The sequence below is a fragment of the Nelusetta ayraudi genome, unplaced genomic scaffold (assembly GCF_046127955.1).
Source record: "Nelusetta ayraudi isolate G7.1 ecotype Tasmania unplaced genomic scaffold, CSIRO-AGI_Nayr_v1 ptg000005l, whole genome shotgun sequence".
NCBI classification, from domain to species: Eukaryota; Metazoa; Chordata; class Actinopteri; order Tetraodontiformes; family Monacanthidae; genus Nelusetta; species Nelusetta ayraudi.
The window spans coordinates 514,698-533,264 of record NW_027466055.1 but is presented as its reverse complement, the minus strand read 5'-3'; the positions used below and the strand labels follow the sequence as shown (position 1 = coordinate 533,264).

At 43.3% G+C, this 18,567-nt stretch overlaps 1 protein-coding gene across 2 annotated transcripts; it reads right to left on the bottom strand.

Moving 5' to 3' along the window:
• Positions 1-7,328: 7,328 nt before the first annotated feature.
• On the bottom strand, positions 7,329-18,415 carry tdrd3 (tudor domain containing 3). 2 transcript variants are annotated; one of them, XR_012929065.1, is made up of 14 exons: positions 18,223-18,415; positions 17,284-17,368; positions 16,548-16,613; positions 15,639-15,799; positions 12,812-12,953; positions 12,573-12,644; positions 11,488-11,637; positions 11,126-11,278; positions 10,499-10,676; positions 9,602-9,727; positions 8,241-9,163; positions 7,941-8,066; positions 7,662-7,823; positions 7,329-7,571 (listed from the first exon to the last, which is right to left on the bottom strand). XR_012929065.1 is itself a non-coding variant. In XM_076047159.1 (14 exons), the coding sequence occupies exons 1-13, from the start codon at positions 18,258-18,260 to the stop codon at positions 7,679-7,681; spliced, it is 2,334 nt and encodes a 777-aa protein (XP_075903274.1). In that variant the 5' UTR covers positions 18,261-18,415; the 3' UTR covers positions 7,329-7,571; positions 7,662-7,678. The 2 variants fall into 2 exon arrangements, 1 of the variants encoding a protein (XP_075903274.1); XM_076047159.1 differs by having other exon boundaries at positions 7,662-7,792.
• Between the last annotated feature and the right edge of the window lie 152 nt (positions 18,416-18,567).

The following is an 18,567-nucleotide window of genomic DNA, read 5'->3' as shown; positions in this document are numbered from 1 at the left end:
ACGTAATGTTTCCTTGCTGGCAGAAAAACCGAATCCATCTGGGACTTATTGGCTTAGAGGCTGAAAATGAATTTCTGATTCTACGTCTTCAGGGAAATTTTCCAAGAGCCGACAAGTGAAACCAACTTGTGGTGCTCTAGATCAGGCGGAGATCTGTGCTTCACACACAGTCATCTGCTAATTAGGAGGGTCGTTGAATCAAACAGAAAAACCACAGCAACAAATGACCGAATGTTTCTCCATCCGAGAAGGAGCAACATTTTGGTGTGTGTGTGTGTGTCCGTGCATGTGTGTGTGGGTGCGTGTGAACAGGTGTTCCTGGATGCTGCTGCAGAGCAGCAGCCAATCAGCAATCAGCCTGGGTGGATTAAAGCAGGTGAGGCCGAGGCGCTCGGTGTCAGTGGAATTTCCTAAAGAGCTGCAGGCTGCAGCACCACCATGTTGGTGTGCACTTTTCATTAGTGTGTAGTGTGGGTGGCGGGCTGTGCCCCTGTGGGGGGGGTCATGTCGGGGAGGTCACAAACCTGAGGTTGTTAATTTGCACTGCAGAAATGACAAACAGGTGAGAGGAACGTTAATTTATTGAAATGCTGTTTGAAAACAGCTGATTGGGTCAGCGTTCTGTCGGGGGGGGCAGGAAAAATGTTCTTCCTCCAAAGGGGGGCATGACGGAGAGTCTGAGAACCACTGATGTCGTGTGTAGGAATTAATTTGTTTGGCCTTGTGTAGTGAGTTTGTGTTTGTTCACACACGCACGCACACACACACACACACACACACACACACACACACACACACACACCAGCAGTAACCTGGATTTCAGACTCACTGTTTGGTTCCTTCCCTTCTACTGATTGCATCATTTTCAGTTTGAGGGTCAGATCTTCCTCAGTTCTTGAAAGTTTTTGTTTTTTGTTTTTTCCACAGCTTACAGACACCTTACTGGTGCTTTGTTTTGTTTTGTTTTTTAATTTCACCAGTCTGGATGGTACACACAGTTTTATCAGTTTTAATTTTTTTTTTAATTTGCCCTTTTGTTTTTAATTTTTTTATTTCTGAAAGTTATGCACGATGCAGCTGGTGTCACTTGTACCTCAGTTATTTCAATTGTATTATTGTCTCCTGTATGATTCCCTCCCACATGTTTGTTTATAAAAAAAAAAACATTTACTTGTCTATCAAGTTTGTCAATTAAAACATTCCCTGGAAGAAAAAAAACAACGGATTGTCCATAACTCCTGCAGACAACAATGGAATTTCCCACCTGCAGTGCTGCTGTAGCCTTGGACGATCCTGCAGCCGCGTTGCCGGCTGAACCAACCAGATCCAACCTAGAAAACCGTTTGACTGGATTGGTAGCGTGACAACAGAAGTACATGAAAGAATGTTGCTCCAGCGTTGCTGTAAATGCCGTCATGGACCAGTTCATCATGCCATTGTGGCAGCTGTTCCCTCTTTAACTATTTTTAGTTTCAGTTGTTGTTTTCTTTGTCTCTTTGAAACTGCAGTACCGCTATGGATTATCTGTAACACTTGTCGCTTTTGGCCCAGCTACCTGTTTGACTTCGAAACGTTTAAATTTAAAAGCAGACCAATAAATAAAATTATTAAAATGATCTGTATAGACTCATAGAAGTGAAATCACTGCACTTTCATAAATCTATTAGTTTTGGGTTTATTTCTTTTTTTGGGGGGAAATCCTGAAATCTATATGATCGTTCCAAACAAATACGAGAATCTAAGAGACATTGGAAAACCGTTTATGAGGCAAGAGAACTCGCACAGAATTCAGCCCAAAAAACAGCAAGTGGACTTTGTGGACTCAGTCGTCCGTCATGAGGTCTGTGTGTTTGTGTGTCCATTAGCGGCAACCGAATTGGCTCCATAAAAGTGACGGGAAGGTGCTTTTAGCCTTGTTTGCTTTGCTGCGTAAAGCCGCATGTGGGAAAGTTCCAGATCGATACGTGGACGCAGATTCATCCTTCTCCCTCCGTCCACGCCGTCTCTGCTCGGGCTAACTGGCCCCATTTGACCATTACTTTGTCATGTGTTATGAGTAACACAAGAGGTGCCTGGCAACAAGCGCTGGCAGGACGTTTGACGAATGACCCATGCAAGCTGCGCTCTGCTGCACACTGGAAAACAACCATTAGCGCTGAGGAGCAGCACCTATCTTGCTCATTAAGTGTTGACTCCTTCAGCCGCAGTTCAAGGAATAACACTCCAGTTTGGAACATGGCCATATTGCCTTGCGTATGTGCACACCCCGCGGCAAGGCAGAAGAAGAGATTTGAGCAGTGGGTCAAGTCAAGTCAATACATTTGGCTCAATGCGTAGCTATACCATGCGGCCACTCCATCCATCCGCTCACTATCCCTGTTTTGAGTCCCTGCTCTTTTTGGTAACAGGGTGGTAAACAGTGTGCAAATTCTTGAGGTGTCCCCTCTGACGCTGCAGCTGCTGGAATCTCCCGCTTATGAGCGAGCGCGACGCTTTGCAATCCAAACTCACATTTTCCTGCCAAACCGAACTGAGCAACACGCACCAGGGCTTCTGCTTTGCATGTTTGCATGCGGTGTAGCCGTCCGTGTCACGGTGGCCTGGCTGTAAATCCTCTGATCCACACGCAAACAAACCCCCAACGGCAGAAAAAAAGGTGAATTCAAAAGTACTCTTCCAACAGCGTAAAAAAAATATATTATCATTATTATTATTATTATTATCATTATTATTATTATTATTATTATTATTATTATTATCGCAATGATGACATGCCTGGAATCAATCCGATTGTCACTCAGCTGGTTGCTAATATCTGCTGTGTGGGAGGCCACATGGCAGAAACATGTTGGCTGATGCGAAGCCCATTTTTGTATAATCAGGCTTTTTACACTATTCCATTATTGCCATGTTATTTTTTTTCATTTTTTTCATTTTAATTCAACCTCCTCAAAGGCTTTTAACAACTAATGGAATAAAAAAGTCATTTAAAGAGGCTTATTTGAATGTCTAAAATTCTTTGAATTGTTTGAAAATTGTGAAATCATGCTGTGAAATCTCCTCTGTGCTCAGCTGCCACCACTGATTACAGATTTTTTTTTTTTTTTTCTGAAGCACTTAACCGATTGGCTCCTTCATAGCCAGATCCTTTGATATGTAAGTGCTAAAAAATCCCTGAAGCCCAGCGAAAGTTAAAACAACAAGTCCATCTTGTTGGTTGTTGGTAATTGGCCCGTGTCGCTTCATCCGGCAGCCACAGACCTCAAGTGGTCATTAGATTCAAAACTACTAAACAGCGCCTATTGGCGTCCTCTCAAAGCAACACAAAGTGCATCAACCTTCAGTGCGAGTGTCTACGTTACGTCTCTGCTAAGCACTTGTGTCATCATAAGTCAACATGATTTTGTCAGCAATTTTAATCACATGACCTGTAACAGTGAAAAGCAGTGTCGCACTTCCATCGTCAGAAAGTGCTCTTTGTCCACGCTGGAATTAGGGGCTTTTTTAAGGTCTAAGAAAGGATTCATTGTGTTCAAATGGGAACAAGCAGAGGTTTTTATTTCTCCTTTCAAAGATAACTTCCTCTTGGCCAAAGCATGATTTCTATCTTTGAGGGGAAAAAAAAATCTTATTCTCTCAATTAACTTTATGATTAGTGAAGGCTTTTTTTTTCTTCTGCAGTAGCCTAGTTCTGTTTCGCAAGACACTCACATTGCAGGCAAACGTATTGTCAGGCCACTTGTGTTTATTGAACAAACTCTTAGATCACTTTTTTCTCTTCTAACGACAAGAGGGACACACAAAATGCACGGACAAGGCCCATGTAGGTTTGTTTTTTGTTTTTTCAGTCTTTCAAGAACTGGTGCATTTTACAGGACGCCAGGGTTCAGATGTCAATGTGACAAAAGGCAGCAGGAGGGTGAGAGGTCAGGTAGGCAGCTAGATAATGGCTGAGAGCTGTGAATGGCATAGCAAGGAGGGGCAGCAGGTGGGGAGAGAAGGACCAGCGCAGAGGGGAACCAAGGGAACCAATGTGGGAACCAAGGTTGCTCCCTCTTGAGGGGATAAAAGCATTCCAATTGTTGCTGAAGGTTATCGGATTGCAGTGTGTGAGTTGAGGGACCTGAAGCTGAAAGAGAAACCAGCAACTTTGGCTTTCTGCTGGGTAGCCGGTCTGCAATGTTCGATCTGAAAAGCTCATGAAAAAAACTGCAATAACATTTTGTACTGATATTTGTGACAATACATTCATTCATTCAATCCTCTTCTATACCCACTGCATCCTGAACTCAGGGTCACGAGGCCCTCGGCTGGAGCCTTTCCCAGCTCTTGGTGACAACTATCTGATAACATTGAAATTGAAGTTGCAGTGCAAAATATGCAGATGGGTTTACATTTATGCAAGCCTCCATTTCAAGTGTATATATATATATATATATATATATATATATATACATGTGTATATATACATATATAAATATATATATATTTTGGGAGGGGGTTGGGGTGTGGGGAGGAAACATACATATGTATGTATGTGTGTGTGTATATATATATATATATATATATATATATATATATATATATATATATGTATGTATATATATATATATATATATATATATATATATATGTATGTATATATATATATATATATATATATATATATATATATATATATATATATATATATATATATATATATATGTATGTGTATATATATATATATATATATATATATATATATGTATGTATATGTATGTATATAAATGTATGTATATATATATATATATATATATATATATATATATATACATACATATTGACATAAATACATATGGGGCAGTTATATATGTAGGCAGATTGAATGGTAAACTCCGGAAATATCCAGCATATGGCAGAATTTCTGTATGAGAGGACAAACAATCCCATAAAGCAGCAATTTTTCAGTCCCAAGCTTAGAAGGTCGTCGTCACCAGCAGGATTTTTTTATTCCCTGTGTCAGCGCTAAACACTGAGTAATCTCGCCACCCTGCCGTAATCCAACACAGACAGAAGCGCAATCACACTGAAGCCCCCCCCCACCACCCACCCCGTACACTAAAACTGGTCAAAGCGTGTCATTAAAAAGTGACTTTCCACTCCAGCAATTTTCACTCTCCACATTAATCCCTTCACTGAAAGAATTCCATCACAATCAAATATTGTTTTGCAGCATGATGTTTAATTGAGATCATATCTAATCACAAGGTTTGCTATGGGCAGGTGGGCGGGGGTGGGGGGGGATAGTGCTCCGGGGATTTAGATCTACGCTGATGGCGGCATCATCAAGACTGAGTCAGTCGTGCGATTACATAAACATAAGAAAAAACAGACTTAATCTGCTCTGTGAGCTCACACAGCTCTTAATAAGGAAACAAAATGTTGAAGTGACAAGACACTCGATGGCCCAACGTGAACCATGTCAAGGGATTCATTGGCATGACATGGGATTTAAAAAAAAAAAAAAAAAAAAAAAGGAATATGTGAATTTCCTCAACATAAAATCACAGGAAATAACTGCGTTTTCAATCACCCACGATAATCATTTGTATTTACATAAAGAGCAGACACGCATGGTAGGAAGCAGCCATATTATTCCATAATGTGTCTACACAAGCTGTGAACATGATTTGATGGAGTAACTTTACCAAAGTAGATGAATAGTGTTTTCAGTATGATTTGTATTGATTGATGTTTGTGGTGAAAGGTTTATTGACGGAGGAGATGCTGGGTTGCCCTTCACATCATTACACATTACATGATTTTTATACATTTCACTTGTGTGTGTGGTCTGTTTTAGTGTTTCCTGTTTTATTTTGAAAGTCTCATCTCCCCTTGTATTTTCTGTTTCCTCACCTTGTTGTTGCCTGATGATTTCCAGCTGCGTCTCGTTGTGAGTGCTGCCCTCACCTGAGCTCCTCTGTCCTCTTGCTTATAAAGTCCTCGTCTCCCTTTGTCTGTGCTCGCTCATTGTTTCTCTTTGCCTGCGTCATCGTGGTTGTTTCTTCTTGTGAACCTCATCCGCTTCATCTCAGTTTTCTGTATCTCCAGCTCTAGTAGTTTTTTTTTTTTTTCAGTTTTGTTTCCCTTGTAGTTTGAGTCTTTCATTCTGATCTTTTTGTTTTTTCCCCTTGTTGACACTTTCAGTTGAGTTTTTGCTAATTATTTGAAATGTATAGTTTTCTTACCTGTACTTCAGACTTTGCCTACACTTGGGTCCTGCCTTCACGTGACACCAGCAATGTATCTTCTTCTGTTATAATTCCGGATATGAAAAACAAGCTTTTCTTTCTGTCTATGGGTTGATGCCTTATGCCAGATTAGGGCATGTTTTGCTATTTGAACTATATTACATTTTACACAACCCCTTCAGTTCTCCCTCATCCTCTTAGGCAAACTTTAATTTGCTGCCCTTTGAGGAATGTATGTGTGGCTATAATCCCTACCATGAATATACTTATATTTTATGGATTCTAATAATCAAGTGACCATATGTATTTTGCCTGACGGTTCTCATGACTGTGAGGAAATGACTCCGTATGAAAGCGGTTTAAGTCCTCAAGCAGAATATCAGTTAATATATGACAGAAAAACAATCCCTGATGATTCTGTGGCCGTGCGGCTCGTCACGATCAGGCTCAGAGAGCACGTCCAAGATTCACTTTCAGCCGCTAGCATGGGGTTGGGTTTCCATATTACCAGCTGTTAATTATTCATCAACACTCGCTTGGCATACCTATTGAAAAGACACAATGAATCCTGTGAAGCAGCTACAGGAGTGCTGCTCTCCCTACATTGGCCAGTGTGTCTCCAGCGTCTAGGTGCCATATCAGAGCCAGTGTGGACATTTACCCCCCCCCCACCCTAGATGTGTAAGCTTGACTCTGCATGGTACCAGCTGATGAAAGGCCAGCCTTGTGGTGTGCACAGTGTTTGAAAAGGGAGGTATGGCCCCTTTTGTAAAGTGCAAAAAGATCTCTTTGCAATATAAGCATCTCCTATCGCGAGAAGAGATCATCTTACCCTTTGGGCTTATTTCACACAAGACTAATGAGCCTCTACAGCCTCAACACCCGGAGCATCTGTGTCCATCTACAAACGAGTAACAAGAGCTTCAAGACGGGGGCAACTGCATAGTTTTGCCATGGGTTAGAAAAATAAATCTTGTGTTTACTTGAGCTATTTATCAACAGTAGCATAATGAGATGAATTAGTTTATTTCAGTTGTTATCCATCAGGAAATAATAATAAGACAAATGATATTAAAGAAACCAATTCAATACACGTTATCATAAGTTTTTTTTAATCACCCATTCAACAAATCTTCACAACATATACAGTCGATATGTTTTTCACAAAGTCAACAAGTGCTTTTGTCAGGTTTGAGTTTTCCTTCCAGGATGTCTGAGCCCTTTTGAAAGTTCTATGGTTCTTGTTGATGCAGATGACTAAAAATTCAGGAAGCACTCTTGATTCTTGCCGCAAGGCACACGCAGTCCCCGACACCGACGGATGATGAAACGCACACACTGGTGGATGGAGAAGATAAACCACTTCAAGACACGTGAAGCAGTCACGGTGTTTGGCAGAGGATAAAAGCGCAGTCAGTCTGAGTTTACCTGTTAATGCAGAGTGATCAGTCCCGAGCCCTGGGGGGCTGATAATACTGCTGTGTGGGTCTGGAGCGTCGGGGCTGTCCGTCACCACCGCGGCGGAATTCCAGCGAGCCGTCATCGTAGTCGTCGTCCTCCTGCAGATGTACAGTGTGGACGTGTTTGGGACTTTGACATAAATGTTCATCTGTTATTATTACTATTTTCAGATCACACAGTTGCCAAGTATTTCTTGACCAGTACACACATTGTGGCCCAAACTCGGCTTTGCTCCATTGTTCTTACCAGGGCATCAGCAGTGACAGGTTTGATGTTCTGCAGCAGAACTTCTTCACAGTTTCCATAGTCACTGAACACAACCACTGCCGTGGTGCCGGATGGATGCACTGCATCTATTCTGGCATGGTAGAACTTGATACATGTGCAGGGAGACAGACAGACAGACACGGTCGCATAAATGTAATGGCGATAACGCAAAAAGTGTTTCATACTCAAAGACTTTTCAAAGTCTGCTTCTCACATCAAGTTTTTGATGTGACTCGAACTTTAAGGATTTGCTGCGCTGGTAATTGTGATGTGTCTTACCTTGTTGTCCTCCCAGTACAGAGCCAGACACTGGTCTCCAGGCCTCCAGGCGCGCTCCACCATGTGGCCCCTCTCCGGACCTCTGGGACCTCTGCCCTGTCCTGGCCGTCTCTTATTGTTGTTGTGGTTGTTTGGAGCGTTGAAGTTCTTCTTTAGGGGCGGCTCTCTGTTGGAGGGACACTGTGCGTTTGGTGGCTTGATTGGTCCGGTTCTCCTGTGCTCCATATCTCCATTTTGGAAGTGGGCCGGATCCCCCGCGGCGATGCGGCAGTCTTGCGATAAGCCCGCTTCCTGGCCGCCCGCCACTCTCAAGTTGAAGCTTGGTGGCCTGCCGTCCCGCTGGCGCTCAAAGTGGTCAGAATTTGGCCGATCGGGTTTCCCCATCCTCCTGCTGCTGTTGTGCTCCTCTATTCTGTCTGAGTGTTTATAGCTTCCTTTGCCCTCCGTGTCGTCAAAATTGGAATTTGGTGGTTTTGCTGTCGGCGTGTCGTCCTTAAAGGATCTCCTCTGAGGTGGTCCAGCCATGTGTCCCCCTCTGCCTCCATTTCTGGGTCTTTGCAGGAAGGCTCCACCGCTCTCCATCTGCTGCTGGGATTCTTTGGAGCGAGTGAAGGACGTTGGAAAGGGTGAAGGGAAACTCTGCGCATCTCGCACCTCCCGATGGTCATTCTGTGGTTTATCTGCGGCGCCTCGCGACCACCTGTCCTGGCCGCCTCTCCACTGCTGGCCGGCTGTGCAGTTCGATGGAGGCTCCTGACCCGGTTTGGGGAAATCAGTGTCTCTGTTGAAGCGCGGTGGTCTGTCATTCCTTTGCTGCTTGTGCTCACCGTACGACCTTTGATACGAGTCTTTGGCTGTGAAGTCTGAGTTGGTAAAATGAGCTTTGCTCTCGTGATGTTTCTGCGCTGCCTGGTTCTTTGGCTCTGAAAAAGAGAAGACAAACCAAAAAAGATCTCAATAGACAATAAAGCCAAATTAAATGTTGAGGATGAAATATTCTAAAGCTGGTGGAATCATGTGGTGGTGGACAAGATCACAAGCATCACAAAGACATTGAGAGGCATTGCTGCTTATCAACACCGGCCAGACGGGACACAGGGAAGAATTCAAAAATAAAATGAAATAAAGGAATAAATAAAATGATGGTTATTTGTTCTGGTTGCCGAGTCATTCGCTTTTTACGAAGGAACCACTCTATGGTTCAGACGGTATCGAGCCGAGACCAGCCGGGTTTTTTTTTTTTTTTTTTTTGTGTCAGAAGTGTCCTGCTCTCATAAAACGTGTCAAGGAGGACACGTCCCCTTGTTTGGTGAATATCTTCCCTGTGTGGAACAGCGCCACCCTCAGACTCTTTCACTCACCGTCAATGGAGAAAACTCCCATCTTAGACTCCAGAAAGTCGAAGAGTGTGCTGGGGCCTGAAGGCCTCCCGCCGGCCCCGTCCTCCTCATCATCATTTCTGGACCTGCCTCTCCCTCTCCCCCTGGCTGTGGAGAACCCAAAACAAGCCACGGCATTTTGTCAATAACAACACAAGTCTGATCAACAAATGTGGTGGTTTGAATATGCACAACGTCGACCACAGGGGGACGGTGAGTCAGTTTGCTGAGCCTCTGTGTGTCTCATTTCTCAGACCAAACCACAATGGTGTTTTATTTCCACTTTATGTGAGAAATAACGTAGAGGGCAATACACACTTCTTCTGAGATTGTGCTTTATTTTTTAAAGCTGAGGCATCAATACATGTGGCAAATTAAACAAAAGCTTTAAATTGCTGTATGAAGAATAAAAGAAAGTAGGGGTGTTGAGATGGAGCAACTGGACCTGTTCCAGCCCCAGAGGTTTCTCCAGTTCTGAACTAAGAGTCGAAACATCTTTAATATCCCAGGAACAAGTCCAGTTGCCCCCCATTGAAGCCCTCTACTTTCAGATGACCTGCATGACTGAGAACCTTCACAGACGTGAAGAATCAAAGAAGATTTTCAGCCTTGATTTAAGGCAAAACTTTAACCAGCGGCTACATAACGCATCAATCTAAAGCCTTGGAGGCACAAAAACAGAGAAGCCAGTGCAATTTGTAATAACTGGGCTAAAGCAAGTGAACACCACCACTGTTGGCTGTTTAACAAGGTCATGGGTGAATTTTAAAGCGTTCACACATCCAAACGCCACCAAGTGCTTGATGCTACAGTGGAGTGGGGGGTTGGTAGAAGGATTTAGAGCCACCGCCGTGTGTGTGTGTGTGTGTGTGTGTGTACCTCTGGGTGGGGGCTTGTGAGATTCAGCTGCCAGAGGTCCCGCTCTGCCACCAGATGATCCAGTCAGGAGGCTGTTTAATGCCGCTTCAAGGTTGTTGTTGTTATCCAGGAGAGCCTGGCGAGCGGCCTCCCTGTGGAAGCCCATCTCCATGATGTTACCCAGTGCACGCTCATCCACCTGGGCGGGCGCAAGGCGGAATGATGGGAACAAAAGAAACACAGAGGAACAAAATATGAATAAGCGCGACAACTTAAAAAAAATAAATAAAAATAAAGTCCAGAGAGCTGCATCTCCGCCTTGAAAGTGGAGGCACAGAACTGCATCAAATAAACGAACCACTGCTTGATTTGAGCCCATCACCAAGCTCCCAAACACATTCACGTTTCCATTATATCATCAGTCATCCCTCATCCAGGTCTATGAGCCATGAAATAGCACTTCAATCCATTCCAAAGAATCAGAAGGGGGGGAAAAACCCAGAGCAGAACTGGTTTCAACCTGTAAATTACTTTGTTCCAGCGAATTGAAGTTGTAGCAATGCGAGACAAAATTTCCATTTTAACAGCAGCCGCTTTAATAAGTCACTTATACGGGTACTTTGAAGGGATTGAAGCTTCAGTCCTCACCAGGTCCCGGTAATTTTCATCCTGTCTGCCGTCGTTTTGTTCCATCCGGTCCTCTCGTCTGCGCTGCTGGTGAAAGTCTCGACCTCGCGAAGACGCAGCAGAGCTGGACAAGTTGCTGCCTGCGTTTCCTCCACCGCCAAATGTGCGAGGACCCTAATAAAAAGAGTTTTTTTTTGTTTGTTTGTTTGCTTTTTAAAAAGAGGATCTAGAGAGATTGTTGCAAGGATTAACACATCAACAAAGCCAGCAGGAGAAACACAGCTCTGTAATCAGCACCGGGTTCAAGGCTTTTGAGGAAAGAGTTAAGAATGATTTATTCTGAGGAAGCAAAGAGTTGCACTATAATGTGTATTTTAACACACCTCCTTGGTCTTGGCCACCTCTGCAATAGCCGCAGTCCGCTGCTTTTCAAACTCATTATTCTCCTCAGCGCTCTTTCCAACAGTCTGGGTCTGCAGGGTCTTCCTCTGGTCCAACTCTCGGCTGTCAACGTCATCCTTTCTGCTACATTTCTGAAGAAGGCAAAGACACCGGTCTTTATCCTGCTTCCTACGATTGTACTTAGCAAGTACAAGCGTTTTTGTCAGAGAGCGGCACGGCCCAGTTTACCTTTAACACTGTACGACGCATGGGCACTTTGTGTTTTTCGACAATACAGCATAGAACGCCTGTCTGGTTTTCTTTCCCTTCCCGGTTGTTTTTCTTCACAGCAAATCATAATGTGTCTATTCAAATATTTATTTTGGTAAAGCAAAGGTTTTGAGAGAATCTCTTCAGCGGCAGCGGCCGTGGAACAGCTTCGGTTATCTTTTTATTCAGCTCCAGCAATCGCAACAGGACAGGACGCAGCCCGTCGCGGAAGACTTGCGAGGAAATTAGCTTGCTAATAAAATCACAATACAATGATGACCTGTGCGTCAAAAGAGGTAATAAAGGGGGAAACGAGATAACATGTGGGGCCAGCAGCGGAAAACTTATTACTGCATCATGCAATTACCTGGACTGACATGTGTCATGTGTGGAATGTAGGTAGGAGGGACAGACTGCAAGCACATCACCTTATCGACTATCTGCATCTGCCAGGCTGCTGCGAGTCTGGGGAGTGTCTCTGGTAAACAAAGCCTCCATGGAAAACACACAAGCGTAACTAATTCATGTTGTAAATGATGAGTGCAGCAGCCCAACATGTAATGAATGGAAGAAAGCAGGAGCACCGGTCATGGATTCCTTGGGCCTTCAATGCAAAATGAACTCATCTGAACTACATGTGTCTGTAGCATGTGCTCTGTTCCAACATGACAATCCCTGCTGCAGCACGGCCGCAGTGAGAACTGACACGACACATTTTTGTTTGCCCCAAATTAAAGATTGCTGTTCAAAGTGTCCTGGACTGTCTAGCAACAGAGCGGGGCTGCCCACTCAGTGACGTCACTTCCATCGTCCTCACCTGACCAAATGGCACAAAGGGAGGAGGTCCACCCTCTGCTCCAATGTTACTCCTGCTGTGCTTGGCCAGACTCTGCAGGGAAACGGGAGATATTACTCAGTGGCTCAACACAAACACAATCACTGGAAAGGCAAAGGCAAAACAAAAAAAAAAAACGAAAAAGAAAAACAGCAATTCATGCCTTTCAGTGTCTTAATTAAAGCAGGTGAGTCACCATTGCAGAAAAAATGGAAGCTTACCCGCTGCAGCTCCCACTTTTCCACCATGTGTTCAACCACTCCTCCAAGGACAGAGATCTTTGAGTCATCAAGCAGCAAAAGGCCGTTTTTAATCTCAACTGTCCCAAGCAGCTTGACTTTAGTTCCAGGCGGGGTGTTCAGACTAGAAATAAAAAACAAACAAAAAGAACGATAACGTAAACAGTAAAAAAATATATATATATATATATTCTTACAATATAACAAAAGCAAAATGAGTGTGTTTCCCACCAGTCCTAAATCTCACTTTTCTCATTCTAACTTCAAGCCCCCTTGTGTTCATGGCTGCTCATGGCAGCTTTAATTTGCCCCTGGCTGTGCTGAGGCGGCTTGGAGAGTTTGAGTTGATTTGCCAAAAATCCTGCTCAAGTCGCCAGCTCACTTCGTCCAATCACACAAAAGCCCTGTTGGACGGTAACCAGAGGTGCACAATGTGTGCAAGCAATAGGACAGATGTGGTGATGCTGTTTAACAGTGGGCTGGAGAAAATGAGAGAATAGCCTGCTGAAACAAACTTGGCATCGATGACAGAGATACTTGGAGCAGTTGGTCATTATGACTGAGAGTCTCAGCTGCTTCTGCAGGAGGAACAAAGCCGGCTTATTGGTGGAGCTGCTGATGCGGCTTCTGTGAGGCCTCTGAAGAACATCAACAGAGCAAAGCTACCGCAGAAAGACGTCTGACTGAACAGCATAAGCTCGACTCATCGTTTCTCAGCACCACAGATGTGAAAATCTGGCATCCTTACTGTTAGAGCGCTCTCTAGTGGACACACATGTACAAGTCACATCCTGTTGAAGGCATGGAGCATGTCTTGTTTTACACTACCAGTCAATGTTATCGAGAAAACTGAGAGACTTAAATCGTTCAGAGGTCACAGAGAATGAAATTGAAATTTAATTACAGAAATTGGCAGCAGCTCATTGTTCTGACACAATCTCCACTGTTCCAAGTTCAGCATGCTGACCCGTCGTCCACACGATCTCCTACTGAGACAACGTGGCTCTGATGAACGTGTGCCACTGGTTACACACTGGACACATCAACAACAGTACCCAGTGAATGATGCTTCCCGTTCCCCTCGTGAGAAGGAAGTCAGGAAACAAAAGCGCAACAAACACCTTCCTGGACTCAAACAGTTTCCACATGACAAAAACAAATGTGTCCCTCTGCCAAACTGAATCGACCACATGAACAAAAGAGAAGATTTTAAGCTCCTACACAATATTTCAGGCCCCGCACTCTAGCGCCACTCTATAAATGATGCGGAGCGCCGCCAGGAGTCTAGGAGAGACTATTAATAATCCCAGCTGCTCAGCCGTCCTCGTGCTAAATTAAAAGTCCCTATATCTCGTCAGGCTTGATAAGGCCTCTGCCTCCCTCATTAAGGAAGCACAGGGACTTAAGAGGGATTTCCAGCTACTAATGCCGGATGCTAAGGCAACAATTAGGGATTTTACGTCCAAACCTCTGGGATGGATGGTGTTCTCAGTGGGAGAGTGGTGCCGACTCAAAACACACACACACACACACACACACACACACACACACACACACACACACACACACACACACACACACACACACACACACACACACACACACACACACACACACACACACACACACACACACACACACACACACACACCTCTGTTCAATCAGAAGCACAAAATCTTACCAACACCTATCAGTGTTTGTCCCCTCGTGCTCGACTGTCATCCGTGCATGCAGTGAACAGCCTCATAATCTGCGTTGCCTTTGCTGACATTTACAAGAAAGGCTGAGGGCCCCCCCCCACTGCTTGGCACTGCTTGGCACTGTGCTCGCGCTCCTTATCAAGGGAGCTCTGTTCTCTCCTTGCCTCTCTTTCCATTTAGAAGTCAGGGCTCCCACTCTCTTCACTCCACCTGTACTGACTTGCCTCGTCGCCATGGCAGCAGTCACCAAGACCACCATTACCAGGATGGAAATGCACCATAATTGCGGTACATAAACGGTGATTGGATGATTGCTTCCACCGCAGGAAAACAGCTGATAAAACGCAGGGGTGGAGGGGCGGAGAGGTGGAGAGGTGGAGGGTGGAAGGGCGGAGGGGGCATGTTGGGATGGAAAAGACGATAAGTAGTTCAAGCACGGTGAGCACAGAACATAGCAGATGCATGTTAGGCATCCTATTATGAAAAACTGACTTGTGAGTTCTATCACGTCTACACACGATGTCTTTCTGTGTTCCTGGCATGATGAATGGCAACATGCGCTTTTCTAGGCCAGGGGGCTTCGTCCGTGTTACTGCGCTGAACGAACCCTCTGGATGTTCCTCCACTCGCTACGTAAGAAGGAGACCTGATCATCACAGTTGCAGCTTTTCTTTATCTTATTTGTTTTAATTTGGTGAGAAACGTCGCCACATGAGAGCTGGTGGTCGCTAATGCTAGCAGTGAGAGGCTGGCCAATCACAAGGGACTCAGCTGTTCCAATGTTGAAGCTGAATCTCACAAGGCCCAACCCAGAGGCACACACACACACACACACACACACACACACACACACACACACACACACACACACACACACACACACACACACACACACACACACACACACACTGTTTTATGGCGCACAATAATGGTTTTGGTAATAATTTCAAGTCAGAAGGACAATGTTTTATCATTGTGTCATCCTTTCAGACAACAGAATACAATCATTTCACATGCATCCCCTTATTTTAACAGGAGCGCAAGCAATGTTTTTTTGTTTTGTTTTTTTTTTTTATGGAAAAAAACCTTTTCTGTCTGGATCCATGTACCTGATTTTGGACAGGTGTTTAAACTCCAACCCAGCACAGGTGGTGTGCCCATCTGTCATCTGCAGCCGCAGCATGCGCGGTGCACCCTGGGACTCCTCATGGTCTTTTGGGGCAGAGACGTTCCTCACCTTCTGCACCTGCAGAACACATGGACCCACCAACTGGTCCAGCACCAGGGACATTGACATGCATTATTATTTTAGGCATAGGAGCCCACCAGGATTGAAACACAAAAATACAGTTAAGTCTGCTTACAATAAATAAAGCCTCAAAAACTTTGAACAATAATAACCTGCTGTAAGAAAAGATTTAAGTGTAATTAAAATATAAAATCTGCATTTTGTGTTATTTTCTATGGTACTTAATCTGTTGGATCTTTTAAATGAAAGCTAAAGAAAAGTACTCTTGGTGCTGAAATACTGCGTAAAGCAGTGGTCTAACATAAGAATGAAGAGGGTTTGCTCATCATCCTTGGATTGTGTCTCGATGTGGAGGGAGCAAAGCTCTGATTTAAATGTTCCAGTGCCTCCAGAGGATTTCATGAACCCTTTCCCCCTCTGATAAACTCCTGCTTCACAGGTGATGAAGCTGTTATCTTTTCAGTCTTTGTTGGTGTTTTAGGGCCATCTAGTGGCACCCGATAGAATTGCATTGTAACAGTAAATTAGGGCAAGCAGTGACACTCAGAAGACACAATGAGTAAATGCAGTGCACCGTTTTTCTACAACAGGAAATAACTGAGACTGAAAAACAAGACAAATATTTTAAAAACTAGGGGAAAAAAACAAATATAATGAAACAATGGAGACAATTTATCAGTTTCTGAGTCAGACAACTCACTCTGTATCAAAAGCTAAGGAATATGAATAGGTTAATAAAATATGTATACAATTAATAAGGAAAACCTGCCTTGTCAACTCTCCCACTGTTGATATCAGATGGTAGAAGTTTCCTCCCAATGGGCCTCAGATCGCTCTGTAAAGGAGACATCGGTCATTTGAAAATCTAACGAAATGACAAAAAACACGTTTGTCTCAACTATCAACATTAGGATTAAATGTGTACAATCTGTGGTGTTGTTTCTGTTCACATTGTTTAGCTCACTGCATCCCATGGAGCCCGGTACTCTGTTAACTGTTGCATATTATTCACATATTTTGACTGTTTTCATTTTTCTTTGTCTTCTTCTTTGGTGAATGCATTTATCAAATCACGCAAGTCCTAAAGTCACAAAGTCACCCAACTTTGGACGACTCGCACAGACTCAGAGGTTTGTTGAATAGCCGTGAGTGTGTAAACTGACCATTAGCGAAATGTGATTTTTGCGTGTGATTTTGTTTTGTTGTTGAAAGTGGTTGTAAAACAACGGGTCTCAAAAAGTATAGTTCTGGAACTAGTAACAAAACCGAAGGTATCAAAATGTGCATTGTATCAAAACCTTTTTTAATGATACCCAGCCAAGTAGATCACTAACATCAACCTTCGTTGGGACTGTCAAATAAATTATGATTTAACTCATCGTTTAAGACAAAGATAACATTTAGAGTTAATAACCACAAATGTCTGTGAAGAACTTAGAACCTGGCAGTTGACAGGGATGTCGCTGCTGTTGCTGGGGAAATGACAGGTGTGAAGAGCAACTTACATTAAGGGCGATACGGATAGCATCACTTGCTGTGATTTTCTCAGCAGATCCTTTCAGCTCCGCTATGCCTTCCTCACTGAGGTGCCTGGAGGAGGTGAGCATGCACAAGAGAAAGAGGTCACTTTTTGGCATTTGACCGTTTTTGCAGAACATTAACAAAAGCAGTGTTTATTTATTTATTTATTTATATATTATTATATATATATATATATATATATATATATATATATATATATATATATATATATATACACATATATATATATATATATATATATATATATATATATATATATATATATATATATATATATACATATATATATATATACATATATATATATATATATATATACACATATATATATAATTAAACACTCATTAACAACTGGACGTTATTGGAAACGCTGCTGAAATGAAATGGCCCTGATCCTTGTATGTGCATTTTGTAACAAAAGCAATTAAATTCAATCCCACAAGCGACCGTCAGAAAAGGCAAACAGTGTGTGGTTTTTAGCGGCAGTAATAATGATATAACTCATAAATTATCTTTATCTAATAGCAGAAAGATGCAATGTCAAACCACTACACTCAGTCTGTCGTTCAGCAGTGATCGGCACGTCTTCAGAACTGTAAACATGCACTCTGCGTACTCGTTCTGCCAACAACAACCTGCAGAATTGTTAGCATGTTATTCTGCGAAATAGCTAGCGTTTAATGTCCTGAAACCATATTTGCGTTCAAATTTGAACTTAGTGGGAGAACCGAGCAAAACAAAAAAGCCGACCAAATATTTGACGTGACAAATAAAACACGTCACTGCAGCGTGACACAGACTTTGGTGGAACAGAAACTATAAAGGGGGCAGCTAATGGTCATTGGCCATCCTTTGAATTAGCTCGCTGTTAGCTCAGTGACGGAAGCTACCGTGCGACCTACCAGCCCTCTTTCGCCAGGGAAACGCTCAGATCGTCCATTGTTGCTCCTACAGTCTATGTGAAAATGATTTAGTCAAACCGTTTCGAAAAGGGACACTTGCATAGTAACTATCTAAATATGTAAGACATATTCCTCTCGTAGTGACGGTTGGATGGCCAACGCGCGACGCCTCGACGTAAAATACGTGAAGGATCCAGACGCGCTCTGCAACTACAGAAAGCCAGAAGGGTCAAAAAGTCCCACCTTGGGACTAAAAGCGCTATAAAAAAAAATTGGACTGGTAACTTTAACGTAGCATAATAGAATGAGTTGAGTGACTATGTTGCTAGATGCTCACATATAATT

Excerpts from the sequence above, each read along its gene's own strand:
- tdrd3 (XM_076047159.1), bottom strand. The coding sequence starts at position 18,260 with ATGGACGATCTGAGCGTTTCCCTGGCGAAAGAGGGCTG. Across the intron at positions 12,954-15,638 it reads AAACACCTGTCCAAAATCAG|TCTGAACACCCCGCCTGGAA; the intron begins GTACATGGATCC and ends TTTTATTTCTAG. Across the intron at positions 11,279-11,487 it reads AGGTGGCCAAGACCAAGGAG|GGTCCTCGCACATTTGGCGG; the intron begins GTGTGTTAAAAT and ends TCTTTTTATTAG.